Source organism: Coregonus clupeaformis, chromosome 35 (genome assembly GCF_020615455.1).
Source record: "Coregonus clupeaformis isolate EN_2021a chromosome 35, ASM2061545v1, whole genome shotgun sequence".
Taxonomy (NCBI): domain Eukaryota; kingdom Metazoa; phylum Chordata; class Actinopteri; order Salmoniformes; family Salmonidae; genus Coregonus; species Coregonus clupeaformis.
In genome coordinates this window covers 9,843,476-9,859,852 of record NC_059226.1, presented here as the reverse complement: position 1 = coordinate 9,859,852, position 16,377 = coordinate 9,843,476, and the positions used below count along the sequence as shown (strand labels likewise).

Below are 16,377 nucleotides of genomic sequence, written 5' to 3'. Positions count from 1 at the left end.
CAGCAGTGCAAAAGATTCGGGGCTGACCCAAAAACATTCGGGGCTAACGCCCCGAAAGCCAGGTCCTGTTGACATCCATGCTTTGGATTGGAAAATATGTACACAGTTTATTGAGGTAGGCCTATTGAGAAATAACTCTGAATACCTGTTGGAATACCATATGTTGCAGTCAACTGGAGGGAAAGTTCCCAAGATTTCCCCATTTAATTTAGAACGCATCCCGTTAAAGTTACGTAAATGGCCTTGTGTAGTTATTTGGCCAGTTACAGCAGGGAAATCAATCATGCTATCCTGCTATATGACAATGAAGAGTAATGTCTGGCCACAACATATTGGTCTCAGGCACATTCATTTAGGACATTTTAATGTCAAGGTGTATGCAAAGGTGGAGTAAAAATATAATTAATTGTGAAGTGCATAATTTTTATGAAATGCCCTTGAAACAATGTGAAATAGGCTGTTAACTTTATTTTATACTTGACGTGACAAATCCATTATACAAGAGAATCCAAATGTAGCCGACAAAATATATCACAAGACAATGGGAGACAATTAAAATGACAAACAACAAACACCTTTGTATGAGTTTCAATTTGGTTTATTGTCAGTGTGTCAATATTGGATGGACATTATGCCTCGGATGACAGCTTGACAGCTGAACTCCCGTTTAGCGGTACTTCTCCGCCAGGGCCAGAGCCAGTTGCTGCAGGAACTTGTCCACGGACAGATGGATCTCGGGGGTGAATTCCGCAGGGAAGTAGGCGGCAACGACCACAATCAGGTTGTGAGCCAGGATCTGCAAATGAAAAGGGAAATATATTATTTCACATTCACACAGGTAAAATCTCCGATTTTGTGTGTGTCCTTTCCAGTCTTATTCTCTTACCTTGAAGTTGGTGGGGTCCACCCTCAGCTTGGTGGCGTGCAGTTCACTGAGCTTGGACAAGAAATCAACGAGATTGTCCATGTTGCCAACACATTCATCGATCTGATTCATGATGGTGATGCCGTGCTTCTTCACTGGAGCGGAATAGGGGGCCACGGAAGCCCAGTGGGAGAAGTAGGCCTTGGTCTGGGGGTAGACAACCACCATCCTGTCGTGGACATTAGAAATCAGGTGAGCCAAAATGAATCTTCAATAATCATTCACACGGTCGGGGCTCCCGCCCTTTCTTCGCCGGCATACACTCTTAGAAAAAAGGGTTCCAAAAGGGTTCTACCTGGAACCAAAAGGGTTCTCTACCTCGAACCAAAAAGGGTTCTTCAAATTGTTATCCTTTAGGGACAGCTGAACAACCATTTTAGGTTCCAGATATCTCCTTTAGGCTAAGCATTTATAGCTTCCAAATTGACTGAGGAATTCTGTGTTAACAATTTGAACAGCCTACATGTCCCTAGTCTATATTTTATCATACATCGTTATGTAATTACCTGGAAAGAGCCTGTTCTCCAATCTCATCGGATTTAGGGAGGATCTTGCCCCAGATGGCCTTCACGTTGGCTTTGTCCTTGGCTGAGAGACTCATAGCTGCGTCTTGTCCGTTTATCCACCTAAATGAGGATGCTAAGAAAAGAAGCTTGTGAGCGTGGAAAACTCAGAGGCTTTTTTTATTGACGCACAAGAAAAGGCACACCCTGATATAATCTTAGCTCCACCTCTGATTGGGCATTTGTCCAAGACATGATTCATGTTTGTTATACTTTATAATTATGCAACCGAGCCAATTCGTGTAATGCCCAAAATATGACCTTTGCACATAATACTTTGGTTTGTAAAAATGCTGCCATAACAGTGCATGCATTTATTTCATATATATTGAATAACAAAGGGTTTTTGAAACACTTAAAACCTCAATATTTTCTTTAGAATTAAAGTTTAGTCGTAAGTATTAAGACTCGTCTAATATTGCAGCACTCATTTGTGAGCGAGTATAGGCTATGTGATTCTGTAGCCTATGGAAAAATAAATGGAAAGGTTTTGTTCTGGTAGCAAAGCGTTGCCTAGGCCTATCACAAAACATTTAACAATATGTAGGCTACATGCATTTTATTTCAGAGGAATTAAACAAAAAGCTTTACACTTTCATTGAATGAAATAGGCTAATATTCAAATTGTGTCTCCAGATAGAACTTATCATGCAATTCCCCTGATGAAGGCTAGCCTATACAACAACGGCTTTTCCCCAACTGACATTTCGATTCATCATTAAAAAATACCAGAAATATGGAACTATCAAATGGGTGGGGCCATCTGAATATGAAGATAACACACATTTTTTGTCATGCTCTTTCTTCAGTAGTTTACACCCAATCTAGGTTTTTATATTTTTTAAATGAGACCCTAAATAAACACTTACATTAATAATTAGCATTTTACAAAGATAATATTACAATTCAATGTAAATATTACAACGATAAATTAAAAGAGAATTTAGGGCTAAAGGAACCTAAATCCTTTATTGGTCTATACATTTTACTTTTTGAAATTATGTTCGATTGCATCATTAAGTATGCATGTGTTTATGAAGGCTAATCATTACATTTACATTTACATTGTAGTCATTTAGCAGACGCTCTTATCCAGAGCGACTTACAGTTAGTGAGTGCATACATTTTCATACTGACCTGTTTATTCGATCCGTAATATTTTGAATTTGGCAACGCCTAAATGACCAAGCATTATCTTTAAAGGTGGGATGAAGTTGCTGATATGTGCCCCCCCCCCCAGACATTCATCCAATCATTTTCTGTGTTCTTTTCAGGGCGGAGATACTGAACATCAATAAATTGGACATCACAGGAGAGAAAAAGCTCAGGGATCCCTTGTAACATTTTGCAAGTACCAACGGAAATCAACAAACAAACGTCAACATGGTCGACTGGACAGATGCTGAGCGCAGTGCCATCGTAGGCCTGTGGGGAAAGATCAGCGTGGATGAGATCGGACCCCAGGCCCTGGCCAGGTACATTCTTGTAATGTTTATGTAGATATCATTAAATAATAACACGATAATAGGCTACCTAGGCTATTTAGCACTAATTGTGTAGTAGGAAATCGCGGTGTTCACCTTTGGTGCGATACAGTATAAAAAAACTAAACATGTATGCATTCACTAACTGTAAGTCGCTCTGGATAAGAGCGTCTGCTAAATGACCTAAATGCGATACAGACCTTATTGATTGTGAAGTATAATTGTAATTGCAGCCTGTTTTATTTATTTTTAGACTTCTGATCGTGTCTCCATGGACTCAGAGGCACTTCAGCACCTTCGGCAACCTGTCCACACCCGCTGCCATCATGGGTAACCCCGCTGTTGCCAAACACGGAAAGACCGTGATGCACGGACTGGACAGAGCTGTGCAGAACCTGGATGACATCAAAAACACCTATACTGCACTGAGTGTGATGCACTCGGAGAAACTGCACGTGGATCCCGACAACTTCAGGGTGAGTATTAAACTTTAGCAAACTAAAACAAAATACAAAAATACATAGTATTTTGCATTAAATAGCGTTATGAGCCGATGTAAAGCTTATTCCAATATTTCATTCTCCATGTGGTTCTTGTACGGTCCCCTCTCCACAGCTCCTCGCCGACTGCATCACCGTGTGCGTGGCCGCCAAGCTCGGTCCCGCCGGTTTCAGTGCTGATACTCAGGAAGCCTTCCAGAAGTTCCTGGCTGTCGTTGTGTCCGCTCTCGGCAGACAGTACCACTAGAGCGTCACTCGACAGTATCAATATGGAAGAGAGATTACACTCCAACTCCAGTCTGTTAGGCTGGAAGCTGTGCCATAGCTACACATATTGAAAATAATAAAATCAATTTAAAAGCATTTATGTTTTTGAAGTGTTGTTTTTCGATGGAAAATGCTCACCTGCAATTTTACTGATGGCAAATGGTTTCTAGTTAGGCCTTCAGAGGTTTCAAATAAGCGATGCACATGTATAGGCCTAGCCTACACATCATCAAATTTGAAAAATAAATTATTTCCTAAAGCGTGGACAGATGATCAAATGTTTTACATTTAGCAGATGCTCTTATCCAGAGAGACTTACAGGTGCAATTAAAGTTAAGTGCCTTGCTCAAGGGCACATACGACCTTTCGGTTACTGGGCCAACACTCTTAACCGCTAGGCTACCTGCCGACCATCACATAATGTTTGCTAATTGATAACTACAGTATATTTAGATATTTATTTTATTTGCTTTAGATATGTAAATATGTATTTCCTTAGAATGACTGCAATCCACTGTCAACAAATGCTTTAAAAAATGTTGGACCTAAAAACCCATTCAAGTCAATCTTTTTAGCAACATTTTAAATGTCATACCCCATTAATGTAAAATTATTTTAAACACATTGAGTAGCCTAACACAATTCATTTAAAATATGATTTGGGAGTGTTGCCCTCACCGTCACCGGATTTATCCACATCAATGTGACAGATCGCGCCATCTTGCAAAATGAGGGCAACTGATGCATGGCTTTATTCAAACAAATCCGGTGACGGTGAGTAAAATACAAAATAGTGCTGCAAGAATTATTGTGGCTTCCGGAGTGGCGCAGCGGTCTAAGGTACTGCATCGCAGTGCTAGAGGTCACTACAGATCCGGGTTCGATGTTTCGGGGGACGCATGGCTCTCGACCTTCGCCTCTCTCGAGTCAGTACTGAGTTGCAGCGATGGGACAAGACTGTAACTACCAACTGGATATCACGAAATTGGGGAGAATAAAGGGGTAAAAAGTTTTTTAAAGATTTGATCCAGATACCCGACAGGGCCCTCATCCCGTTCATTCACAGTAGAAAGAGACGGAGATATCGCAGAGGAGATCGGGGTGCCTGGTAAGGAGCCGGCGACGAGTGGCTAATCTGCCTTTGCCATCGGTACTATTGGCCAAGCACAATCGCTTGTTAATAAAGTGGACGAACTACAAGCATGTATATCCTACCAACGGGACATTAAAAACGGTCATATCTTATGTTTCACCATGTCATGGCTGAACAACGACCGTAATAACATACAGCTGGCGGGTTATACACTGTATCGGCAGGATAGAACAGCAGCCTCTGGTAAGACAAGGGGTGGTGGTCTGTATATTTGTAAACAACAGCTGGTGCACGATATCTAAGGAAGTCTCGAGGTTTTGCTCGCCTGAAGTAGAGTATCATGATAAGCTGTAGACCACACTATCTACCAAGAGAGTTTTCATCTATATTCTACCACTACATACGGATGCTGGCACTAAGAACGCACTCAATGAGCTGTATATGGCCATAAGCAAACAGGAAAACGCTCATCCAGAGGCGGCACTCCTAGTGGCCGGGGACTTTAATGCTGGGAAACTTACATCCGTTTTACCTCATTTCTACCAGTATGTTAAATGTGCAACCAGAGGGGGAAAAAACTCTAGACCACCTTTACTCCACACACAGAGATGCGTACAAAGCTCTCCCACGCCCCCCATTTGGCAAATCTGACCATTATTCTATCATCCTGATTCCTGCTTACAAGCAAAAACTAAAGTAGGAAGCACCAGTGACTCGGTCAATAAAAAAAGTGGTCAGATGAAGCAGATGCTAAGCTACAGGAGTGTTTTGCTAGCACAGACTGGAATATGTTCCGGGATTCTTCCGATGGCACTGAGGAGTACACCACATCAGTCACTGGCTTCATCAATAAGTGCATGGATTACACGCAACATCTGCACTGAGCTAAAGGGTAGAGCTGCCGCTTTCAAGGAGCGGGACTCTAACCCGGAAGCTTATAAGAAATCCCGCTATGCCCTCCGACGAACCATCAAACAGGCAAAGCATCAATACAGGACTAAGCTGGAATCGTACTACACCGGCTCCGACGCTCGTCGGATGTGGCAGGGCTTGCAAACTATTACAGACTACAAAGGGAAGCACAACTGCGAGCTTCCCAGTGACACAAGCCTACCAGACGAGCTAAATTACTTCTATGCTCGCTTCGAGGCAAGTAAAGAGGGCACGACAAAACCTATTCCCCCTAAGGAGACTGAAAAGATTTGGCATGGGTCCTCAGATCCTCAAAAGGTACTACAGCTGCACCATTGAGAGCATCCTGACTGGTTGCATCACTGCCTGGTATGGCAACTGCTCTGGCTCCGACCGCAAGGCACTACAGAGGGTAGTGCATACGGCCCAGTACATCACTGGGGCCAAGATTCTTGCCATCCAGGACCTCTATACGAGGCGGTGTCAGAGGAAGGCCCTAAAAATTGGCAAAGACTCCAGCCATGCTAGTCATAGACTGTTCTCTCTGCTACTGCACGGCAAGCTGTACCGGAGTGCCAAGTCTAGGTCCAAGAGGCTCCTAAACAGCTTCTACCCCCAAGCCATAACACTCCTGAACATCTAATCAAATAGCTACCCAGACTCCTGGAGGATCCTTTAGGGGTTCTTCAAATTGAAACCCCCCCCGCCCCCCTCCCCTATTATTAATAATAATACGCATTACATTAACAACACTAACACAATATTTTAGTTGTCAGTGTTTATTATGATTTTAGTGGCAAAGCAGAATACAATATTTCAAATATAAGGTAAACTCCCAGCAGAGCCCCAAGTCCAATGGATATATCCTCTGACGTGTTGATGGCATCATCATAAAACAATATGAATTTAGATCATACAAGGGACAACCCTTACCTTGAGGAGATCTTTAAATGTTTCGTTACGTGCCTGCACCTGCGGTCCTTTCCAATCCAAATATTTCAGTTGGGCAGTTAGGTTCCTGCAAGAACCCCCACCTACTAAGGAGGTTCCTCGATTAACTCCACCTCCTATGGGGTTCTTGGAAGAACCTTTTGGGGGCAATTTTCAGTGCCAAGAACCTTAAGGTTCTTCGAAGAACTTTGAGGATCTTAGAAGAACCCTTGTTGAACCCCTATTGTTATTTTACTGCTGCGCTTTAATTATTTTTGTAGGTATTCTTTCTTAAAACTACATTGTTGGTTAAGGGCTTGTAAGTAAGCATTTCACTGTAAGGTCTCCACCTGTTGTAAAAAAATACCCTAAATACCGTGCATCAAAGAGAAACTACAAAATGCCGGTGTCAAAAATACATTTAATTACTCAAATTGTATTTAGTTAATCGAAAAACAGAAATACATTTGCAAACTTAAATTAGCTAGGCTATTAAACAACCAGTTACCCTTAGTTAACACGCTATAAACAGTATCAATAGCCCAGACAATTGGCATAGACAATTGGCTAGCGCATGGTGGGCCTAAAGCCCTATTTTTAAAATAATGTATTCGTTCCTTTGTCATTCAATTTTGTATAATGTGGTAATCTAATGTATTTAGCCTGTTGTAGTGCTAACATTCAAATATGACCTTGATGGTGAAATGTGGTGGAATAAGGACACAAACAGAGGACGTAACTTGATGAATTGCCCGTTTATTTTATTGTGATAACAACAGAGCAGGAACTGAACTCCAATTTATCTGTATTTGTCAGCCAGGGCAGCGGACAAGGCTGCAAGGAATTTATCCACAGCAATGTGCACTTCGGGAGTGAAATCCACAGGGAAGTGAACAGCCAGGGTCACAAGGATGTTGTGGGACAGAATCTGAAAAGTATATATTTAAAGTTAATATTGAATGATTAAGCCATAGCAACAGACTTAGAGTTGATGTCGAAAGTGATCAATATACAGACAATAGGTTATCTGGGAGCGAACCTTGAAGTTTCCAGGGTCAACGCGCATATTGAAAGCGTGCAAATCGCTGAGAGCACTCAGTCCTCCGACGAGATCGTCCATCTTTCCGACAGCATTACCAATTGCACCCATGATGGTGCTTCCATGCTTCTTGACTGGGGCAGAGCCGGGGCTCAGGTCAGCCCAGTGGGAGAAGTAGGTCTTAGTCTGGGGGTAAGCAGTCAGCATCCTGCAAAGGAAGGTACAGAATAGTTTGTACCATAGGCGTTTTTATTCGATTTTCAACTTCTAAGCATTACGCGTATCATATTTCTCCCATCGTCTGTGTCTACAATGTAATCAAAGTAGTTGACTTATTGTATGTTAAAATGTTTCGTCCGGGTAGGCACATAGGCCGCTGTCAACAGGTTAAACACAACCATTCTCATAATTCTTTTTTTGAAGAAGGCTTACCTTCCCAAAGCCTCAGCGCCGACGATATCTGCCTCTCCACTAATCTTGCCCCAGAAGGCCTTGACCAAAGATTTGTCCTTTGCTGTCAGACTCATTTTGCTCCTTTTTGATTTCCCTGTATTAAATGTACAAGAAATGAACCTAACAAGATGACTGCCTATACAACTAAGTCCCTTTATATTATCGTAGAGCAGCAGACACGCCCAGCTACTAGGGTACACTCCCCCTCCACTGCAACCATCTTCGTCAAAATCCAACGTTATCTTAGCTTTTATCAAATTTTAAGTTAGAAGTTCTATATTAGTCTCTTCCATAAGATGTCAGAGGGCTATGTTTGTAATAATATACATCATTAACGTTTTTGTTGAATTTTTAGCCTATGTTTTCTTCTTCTGACTGTACTGTGAAGCAATGTGTGGAAATAAATTGTACAAGAGATGTCAACAATTGTACAATTTGTTTGATTGATAAAGATAATAATAAAACATAATAATAATTATTATTATTATTTATTTCGTTGCATAAAACGAAAGATTTATGTATAATCTATCATATATTTCCAATAGGCTAATTCTAAAGTTGCAGCTGCTTTTGCCAAAATAGGAAAATATTTATTGATTGTTAATTGGCTATTTAAAATTACGATGCACCTTAGTAAATTCAATTGTAGAAGTAATTTCCACCTTCAAAGACCTGCAGTCAATTGGAAAATATTTATTCAAGGTGACATACTTGACATTTGTTCAATTAAAGTTTGATATGATCCCGAATTAAAAGGTTGATTGGACTTCGAATGATGATCGGGAAAAAAGTCAGAGATCATGCGAGGACATGGGTACACACCTATCTGCAAATAATACAGGACATTCCTGCTTATCACATTTAATGTCTTGAAATTAATCACTTAAAATGGGCGGACCGGTCTGAATACCCCGATAAAAAAGGAAGGCATAATATTGTAGTAGATAAGAAACTGTGCCAAATTTTAAACCAAATTCATAAAACAATTAAATAAAGTGACTGCATCCCTTTAAAAACATGTATTTGAATAGCTTTGTACACTGCAATGAAGACATTTTGAATAGTTTTGCCATAATCTTTATTTTATTCTTGCATCAGCTGGATCAAGAAAACTGTTTAGCTAGTGATCATACGAATTTTGAAACGTTGGTTATCTAGATATTTACATATGATTTCTGATTTTAGGATCTAACTTTCATAATTTATTCTGTAACAACTAATAAATTATCCTTTACTGTCGTTTTTAACAGATAAATGATTGATTGGATTTTGTTCAAGAGCTGAAGCGCTCATTAAACACTTGGCCAATACTGATCTTTGCCAGAGCCAATCACATGCGCCGCCTCCAGTGGGCGGAGAGCGCTCATAAATATAAGTTGCATACAAAGTGTCTCCCTACACAAGACATTAATTTGTTTTATCTTGTTGCAAAACCGGAGAACAAACACTAACATGGTTGACTGGACAGACGCCGAGAAGAGCACCATCAGTGCTGTGTGGGGCAAAGTAGATATCAATGAACTCGGACCACTGACTCTGGGAAGGTAGGCCATGGCTTCAGCCTCATTCAAATACATAGTAAAATGTATCTTATAATGATGATGATTATGCGTAATTATAACACTATTATATGTGTTCTATTATCTTATCATTACTATTCATATTGATAATAGTTGATTGGCCTATTTTTAAGTTTGAATTGAGCATGTTAGATTATTAATTAGGTATATATTTGAATAGCATTTGATAATAATGCACATATGTCTGTGTTCTTGCAATGACAGAGTTCTGATCGTCTACCCCTGGACTCAGCGTTATTTCGGCTCTTTCGGAGATGTTTCCACTCCCGCTGCAATCATGGGCAACCCCAAAGTTGCTGCTCACGGCAAGGTCGTGTGTGGAGCTCTGGATAAAGCTGTGAAGAACATGGGCAACATCTTGGCCACATACAAGTCACTGAGCGAGACCCATGCCAACAAACTCTTCGTCGACCCTGACAATTTCAGGGTAGGCCTCTTGTCTTGCGCAATATGTTTTAGGCACCGATATTCACTTATAACATTCAGAATAATACGTCTAATTCCAAATGTAAAACAAAAACGGCAGTCTTATTTAACAGCTTCCTTGTTTTTTTGTCCACAGGTGTTGGCTGACGTCCTCACAATTGTCATTGCCGCCAAGTTCGGAGCCGCTTTCACTCCTGAAATCCAGGCAACCTGGCAGAAGTTCATGAAAGTGGTTGTCGCAGCCATGGGCAGTCGGTACTTCTAAATACAAGTGATTATGTTCTGACATCCCTGCCTGAGTGAAAATAAAGACATCGAAACAAGCTGTTGTATTTGTACAAACAAAATGAGGGTTAGGATTGGGGGGGGGGGGTGAAGTTCCACCACAAAATCCATAACATCAATATTTAGAGCATTGACCGATGGGGAAAGGATAGTTTAGGGTCATGGAATATTGTGTGAATAAAGGGCGGGTGGGTAGCGGGCAGGTTGAATAAAGAGAAAACAATACATTTTAAAAATCCATAAATGTATAATTCTTGAGCAATTTTTAACTATAGGCTACATTAAAGGTTTTTCTTTCATTATTTTAGGTTATTTGGCATTAGTGCGTAAAAGGCTCTGCATGGTCAATTTGTACAGTGGCGGTAAAGCATTTACTGCCTTGCAGCCTCCGCAGACGTCAATGCTTTCATACTTCTTGGCTTAGCGGAGCAGAGCTGCTGTGAAGGAAGTTATCAAGGAAGTGAGTTTGTGTTTATACTGGACCTCACGCCCCCACCTACCGTCAACCAATCATGTCAATGCGGAGCTATAAGGATCCCTCTGCATTGTGAGTCGAGAGAGAAGAAAATGGTTGAGCAGAGGAGCGGTCCCGCGAGAGCACAGGCCAGTCAAAAGCGCAAATTAAACTTGAGAGATCAAAAATAAACATTTATTAAACACTACATATAGAACTGTAAGCAAAGAAACGTGATTCAAACGTGTAAAAAATTTTTTTTGAGGGCATTAAATTGTCCACCAGCAATAGTCCCTTGTCATTCGCTCTCAATTTCTCAAATTGCTCTCTCAAGTTGTGGCACCTTTGGGTTTGGATTTCAGGCTGATTGGAGGGGGGCTTACAGGTGGGTGCTTGTCTAGAAACCTTAAATTTGTCACTTTTACTGCAGTGATGGAGAAACTAACAAATTCCTGCCATTGGCCAGTCTAATGTTGTGATTGGCTATTATGAACCTTCTGTTTGTGATGCACTGCAGACAGTGTTGCTGTGTTTTCAGTTTTCCAGAAAAATTGGTCTACTTTGGGTTTCTGGGCCATGGCATTTATCTTAATTTTAAACAATATATATATTTCACTGTGACCTGCTGCTGCTGACTATCAGGCTGTTACTGAGTGAGTGAGTGAATGGTGGAGGGCATAGGCCCACCAACTTGGCAGCCAGAATGAGTTTCTCCCCACAAAAGGGCTTTAATACAGACAGAAATACTCCTCAGCACCCCCTCCACTCCCCCTCAGATGATCCCACAGCCAATCAGTCTCATCCGATTAGATGTTATCAGCAAGCCAGAGCAATCTGTGGAAAGAGCACAAGTAGAACAAAGATAAGTGCAAACAGAATAAATGTGTCGTTCAACATAAGATTCCACCTAAAAAATGACATGAGCCCTATCCCAATTAATCTCTGCTCAACTCCTTGTCTATTTTTCTTGTCTATTAATGTATTGCATTATGCCATGTTTCATGTTCTGTGTGGACCCCAGGAAAAGTAGCTGCGGCTTTCGCAACAGCTAATAAAATACCAAACTCCTCACTTCCTCTCGCATCCTTCTCAAAACACATTGGAGGAGGTCTTAGGCGAGGAACCTTGGGTCGTCTCCTCCAATGGGGTTTTAGAAGGAGGCGCGATGGTCAGTCCTTGAATTTGAGTGGTTACATTTCTTCAGCCCCGTCCTTCAGCTTTTTACAAAACAGGGGCGAGGAGAACGCTTTGTTATTGTTTCAACTGCTGAATACTGCTTTCAGAAACACATAAATGAGCATACAAGTATGTTTAAGCATACTTGACTGTTGGGAGTGCGGTGCCATATTTTTAGCTCCCAGGTGCAGCAGAGCTGACACACTAAAGATGAAGTTGCGGGAAATATCTCGACCACCCTCTGGCTGTTCTCTAGACAGCAGTAGCACGAGAAGGTGTCCCAGGCACAGTTTGTTGCCACATCACCTCCCTCAGAACCAGTGAAGATCTCCAGATTTTTACAGTCGGGTATCAGCATAATTTATAGAGGGCAGAACAATACAGGAGATCTGATTAGATTTAGTATGGAGTCGAAGTCCCAAATTAAAATTCTTGTACAATCCATAGACATTGGTAAAATGGTAAACAAAAGTATGGCACTGGAGTTTGAGGAAGGTGGAGTGATACATACACTACATGACCAAAAGTATGTGGACACCTGCTCGTCGAACATCTCATTCCAAAATCATGGGCATTAATGGAGTTGGTCCCCCCTTTGCTGCTATAACAGCCTCCACTCTTCTGGGAAGTCTTTCCACTAGATGTTGTAACATCGCTGCGGGACTTGCTTCCATTCAGCTACAAGAGCATTAGTGAGGTCGGGCACTGATGTTGGGCAATTAGGCCTGGCTCGCAGTCGGCGTTCCAATTTATCCCAAAGGTGTTCGATGGGGTCAGGGCTCTGTGCAGGCCAGTCAAGTTCTTCAACACCAATCTCGACAAACCATTTCTGTATGGACCTCGCTTTGTGCACGGGGGCATTGTCATGCTGAAACAGGAAAGGGCGTTCCCCAAACTGTTGCCACAAAGTTGGAAGCACAGAATCATCTAGAATGTCATTGTATGCTGTAGCATTAAGATTTCCCTTCACTGGAACTAAGGGGCCTAGCCCAAACCATGAAAAACAGCCCCAGACCATTATTCCTCCACCACCAAACTTTACATTTGGCACCATGCATTGGGGCAGCTGGCGTTCTCCTGGCGTCCGTAAAACCCAGATTTGTCCAGAAAACGCGTTTCCACTGCTCCAGAGTCCAATGGTGGCGAGCTTTACACCACTCCAGCCGACGCTTGGCATTGCGCATGGTGATCTTAGGCTTGTGTGCGGCTGCTCGGCCATGGAAACCCATTTCATGAAGCTCCTGATGAACAGTTCTTGTGCTGACGTTGCTTCCTGAGGCAGTTTGGAACTCGGTAGTGAGTATAGCAACCGAGGACAGACGATTTTTACGCGCTACACATTTCAGCACTCGGCGGTCCCGTTCTGTGAGCTTGTGTGGCCTACCACTTCACGGCTGAGCCTTTGTTGCTCCTAGACGTTTCCACTTCACAATAACAACACTTACAGTTGACCGGGGCAGCTCTGGTAGGGCAGAAATTTGACGCACTGACTTGTTGGAAAGGTGGCATCCTATGACGGTGCCACGTTGAAAATGTATGAGCTCTTCAGTAAGGCCATTCTATTGCCAATGTTTGTCTATGGAGATTGCATGGATGTGTGTTCGATTCTATACACCTGTCAGCAACAAGTGTGGCTGAAATAGCCACATTCTGTAATTTGAAGGGGTATCCACATACTTTTATATATAGTGTATGTGCCGAGTTGTGTAAGGCATAAGATGAGTTGGTGACTCACTGGTTCAAACTTGAGGTCCTCTGCCTCATTGTTATAGTGGTCCAGGGCGATGAAGTAGAAGCCTGACTCCACCTGATCAAATGTGTTCTCTCTACACACACTGACCTGTCTCCTGAGAACTGGATTGAGAGAGAGAGGAAAATAAGATGCCAGGAAAGTTCAATTGGAGTTTAAATGTTTTAACATCTTAATCAGGTAGCAGTCCATTTTAAGACTGCTGTATCAAACAAACCATACAACTCTATGTACAATGACTACTTTTAACAATTTGTAATAATAATAATAAATAATAATATGCCATTTAGCAGACGCTTTTATCCAAAGCGACTTACAGTAATGCGTGCATAAATATTTTTTGTGTATGGGTGGTCCCGGGGATCGAACCCACTACCTTGGCGTTACAAGCGCCGTGCTCTACCAGCTGAGCTACAGAGGATCATTGGTTTGTTTGACATACATTTTAAAGTTCAGCATCACCCCCTTACCGCAGAATTGCCTTGTACCAATACACGCCACTTGTCAGTAAGCTTGGCTCAGTATTGAACAGTATGCCGCGTTAGGTGATGCCCAACCAACGTCGTGGAGCGCTATCCTCCTATAGGTTAACTTCATCCCTTACCTACAGTACTCATATTGTTTAGCAATGACTATCACATACATTCAGTATAGAACCATCTTTCTAACCAATTGACAGCAGCTTTGGTTAAACCACATTGCTAAACATTAGTTAGCTAGCTAACGTTTGTTAGCTTCCTAGCTAGCTGACGTTCACCTAGCTTGCCTCATCAATAGCCTGTTTTAATATCAGAATACCAAATAACTGCCTACTTAAATTTCAATATTCAAATCATAGTTGATTAGCTAGCTAGTTGATCTCAAGGCAGCTGGGACCATAGTCACCAAGAAAACAATTGGTAACACACTACGCCGTGAAGGACTGAAATCCTGCAGCGCCCGCATGGTCCCCCTGCTCAAGAAAGCACATATACAGGCCCGTCTGAAGTTTGCCAATGAACATCTGAATGATTCAGAGGAGAACTGGGTGAAAGTGTTGTGGTCAGATGAGACCAAAATGGAGCTCTTTGGCATCAACTCAACTCGCCTTGTTTGGAGGAGGAGGAATGCTGCCTATGACCCCAAGAATACCATCCCCACTGTCAAACATGGAGGTGGAAACATTATGCTTTGGGGGTGTTTTTCTGCTAAGGGGACAGGACAACTTCACCACATCAAAGGGACGATGGACGGGGCCATGTACCGTCAAATCTTGGGTGACAACCTCCTTCCCTCAGCCAGGGCATTGAAAATGGGTCGTGGATGGGTATTCCAGCATGACAATAACCCAAAACACACGGCCAAGGCAACAAAGGAGTGGCTCAAGAAGAAGCAATTTAAGGTCCTGGTGTGGCCTAGCCAGTCTCCAGACCTTAATCCCATAGAAAATATGTGGAGGGAGCTGAAGGTTCGAGTTGCCAAACGTTAGCCTCGAAACCTTAATGACTTGGAGAAGATCTGCAAAGAGGAGTGGGACAAAATCCCTGCTGAGATGTGTGCAAACCTGTGCAAACAGAAACGGACTTGATTGCCAACAAGGGTTTTGCCACCAAGTACTAAGTCATGTTTTGCAGAGGGGTCAAATACTTATTTCCCTCATTAAAATGCAAATACATTTATAACATTTTTGACATGCGTTTTTCTGGATTATTTTGTTGTTATTCTGTCTCTCACTGTTCAAATAAACCTACCATTAAAATTATAAACGGATCATTTGTTTGTCAGTGGGCAAACGTACAAAATCAGAAGGGATCAAATACTTTTTTCCCTCACTGTATATATATATATATATATACAGTTGAAGTCGGAAGTTTACATACACTTAGGTTGGAGTCATTAAAACTCATTTTTCAACCATTCCACAAATTTCTTGTTAACAAACTATAGTTTTGGCAAGTCGGTTAGGACATCTGCATTGTGCATGAAACAAGTAATTTTTCCAACAATTGTTTACACACAGATTATTTCACTTATAATTCACTGTATCACAATTCCAGTGGGTCAGAAGTTTACATACACTAAGTTGACTGTGCCTTTAAACAGCTTGGAAAAGTCCAGAAAATGATGTCATGGCTTTAGAAGCTTCTGTTAGGCTAATTGATATCATTTGAGTCAATTGGAGGTGTACCTGTGAATGTATTTCAAGGCCTACCTTCAAACTCAGTGCCTCTTTGCTTGACATCATGGGAAAATGAAAATAAATCAGCCAAGACCTAAGAAAAAAAATTGTAGACCTCCACAAGTCTGGTTCATCATTGGGAGCAATTTCCAAACCCCTGACGGTACCACGTTCATCTGTACAAACAATAGTACGCAAAAATAAACACCACGGGACCACGCATCCGTCATACCGCTCAGGAAGGAGACGCTTTCTGTCTCCTAGAGATGAACTTACTTTGGTGCGAAAAGTGCAAATCAATCCCAGAACAACAGCAAAGGACCTTGTGAAGATGCTGGAGGAAACAGGCACAAAAGTGTCTATATCCACAGTAAAACGAGTC

At 41.8% G+C, this 16,377-nt stretch overlaps 4 protein-coding genes across 4 annotated transcripts; 2 read left to right on the top strand and 2 right to left on the bottom strand.

Moving 5' to 3' along the window:
* Window positions 1-448: 448 nt before the first annotated feature.
* LOC121550826 (hemoglobin subunit alpha-4) lies at window positions 449-1,581 on the bottom strand. The gene is made up of 3 exons (XM_041863194.2): window positions 1,432-1,581; window positions 887-1,094; window positions 449-796 (listed from the first exon to the last, which is right to left on the bottom strand). Exons 1-3 carry the CDS (start codon window positions 1,524-1,526, stop codon window positions 668-670), a joined length of 432 nt encoding a protein of 143 aa, XP_041719128.1. The 5' UTR covers window positions 1,527-1,581; the 3' UTR covers window positions 449-667.
* A 1,217-nt stretch (window positions 1,582-2,798) lies between these two features.
* Window positions 2,799-3,835, top strand: LOC121550824 (hemoglobin subunit beta-4). Its single transcript, XM_041863192.2, has 3 exons — window positions 2,799-2,963; window positions 3,226-3,448; window positions 3,588-3,835. The coding sequence occupies exons 1-3, from the start codon at window positions 2,872-2,874 to the stop codon at window positions 3,717-3,719; spliced, it is 447 nt and encodes a 148-aa protein (XP_041719126.2). The 5' UTR covers window positions 2,799-2,871; the 3' UTR covers window positions 3,720-3,835.
* A 3,575-nt stretch (window positions 3,836-7,410) lies between these two features.
* Window positions 7,411-8,310, bottom strand: LOC121550827 (hemoglobin subunit alpha). The gene is made up of 3 exons (XM_041863195.2): window positions 8,146-8,310; window positions 7,714-7,921; window positions 7,411-7,602 (listed from the first exon to the last, which is right to left on the bottom strand). Exons 1-3 carry the CDS (start codon window positions 8,238-8,240, stop codon window positions 7,474-7,476), a joined length of 432 nt encoding a protein of 143 aa, XP_041719129.1. The 5' UTR covers window positions 8,241-8,310; the 3' UTR covers window positions 7,411-7,473.
* A 1,245-nt stretch (window positions 8,311-9,555) lies between these two features.
* LOC121550825 (hemoglobin subunit beta-1) lies at window positions 9,556-10,495 on the top strand. Its single transcript, XM_041863193.2, has 3 exons — window positions 9,556-9,710; window positions 9,951-10,173; window positions 10,309-10,495. The coding sequence occupies exons 1-3, from the start codon at window positions 9,619-9,621 to the stop codon at window positions 10,435-10,437; spliced, it is 444 nt and encodes a 147-aa protein (XP_041719127.1). The 5' UTR covers window positions 9,556-9,618; the 3' UTR covers window positions 10,438-10,495.
* The last annotated feature ends 5,882 nt before the right edge of the window (window positions 10,496-16,377 follow it).

What these genes read in the sequence shown, in the direction of transcription:
- LOC121550824 (XM_041863192.2), top strand. Translation starts at nt 2,872, where the DNA reads ATGGTCGACTGGACAGATGCTGAGCGCAGTGCCATCGTAGGCCTGTGG. An exon ending in GGACCCCAGGCCCTGGCCAG is followed by an intron (nt 2,964 to 3,225) that starts GTACATTCTTGT and finishes ATTTATTTTTAG; the next exon opens with ACTTCTGATCGTGTCTCCAT. An exon ending in TGGATCCCGACAACTTCAGG is followed by an intron (nt 3,449 to 3,587) that starts GTGAGTATTAAA and finishes CCCTCTCCACAG; the next exon opens with CTCCTCGCCGACTGCATCAC.
- LOC121550825 (XM_041863193.2), top strand. Translation starts at nt 9,619, where the DNA reads ATGGTTGACTGGACAGACGCCGAGAAGAGCACCATCAGTGCTGTGTGG. An exon ending in GGACCACTGACTCTGGGAAG is followed by an intron (nt 9,711 to 9,950) that starts GTAGGCCATGGC and finishes TTGCAATGACAG; the next exon opens with AGTTCTGATCGTCTACCCCT. An exon ending in TCGACCCTGACAATTTCAGG is followed by an intron (nt 10,174 to 10,308) that starts GTAGGCCTCTTG and finishes TTTTGTCCACAG; the next exon opens with GTGTTGGCTGACGTCCTCAC.
- LOC121550826 (XM_041863194.2), bottom strand. Translation starts at nt 1,526, where the DNA reads ATGAGTCTCTCAGCCAAGGACAAAGCCAACGTGAAGGCCATCTGGGGC. An exon ending in GGAGAACAGGCTCTTTCCAG is followed by an intron (nt 1,095 to 1,431) that starts GTAATTACATAA and finishes TGTCCACGACAG; the next exon opens with GATGGTGGTTGTCTACCCCC. An exon ending in TGGACCCCACCAACTTCAAG is followed by an intron (nt 797 to 886) that starts GTAAGAGAATAA and finishes TTTCATTTGCAG; the next exon opens with ATCCTGGCTCACAACCTGAT.
- LOC121550827 (XM_041863195.2), bottom strand. Translation starts at nt 8,240, where the DNA reads ATGAGTCTGACAGCAAAGGACAAATCTTTGGTCAAGGCCTTCTGGGGC. An exon ending in GGCGCTGAGGCTTTGGGAAG is followed by an intron (nt 7,922 to 8,145) that starts GTAAGCCTTCTT and finishes CTTCCTTTGCAG; the next exon opens with GATGCTGACTGCTTACCCCC. An exon ending in TTGACCCTGGAAACTTCAAG is followed by an intron (nt 7,603 to 7,713) that starts GTTCGCTCCCAG and finishes TATACTTTTCAG; the next exon opens with ATTCTGTCCCACAACATCCT.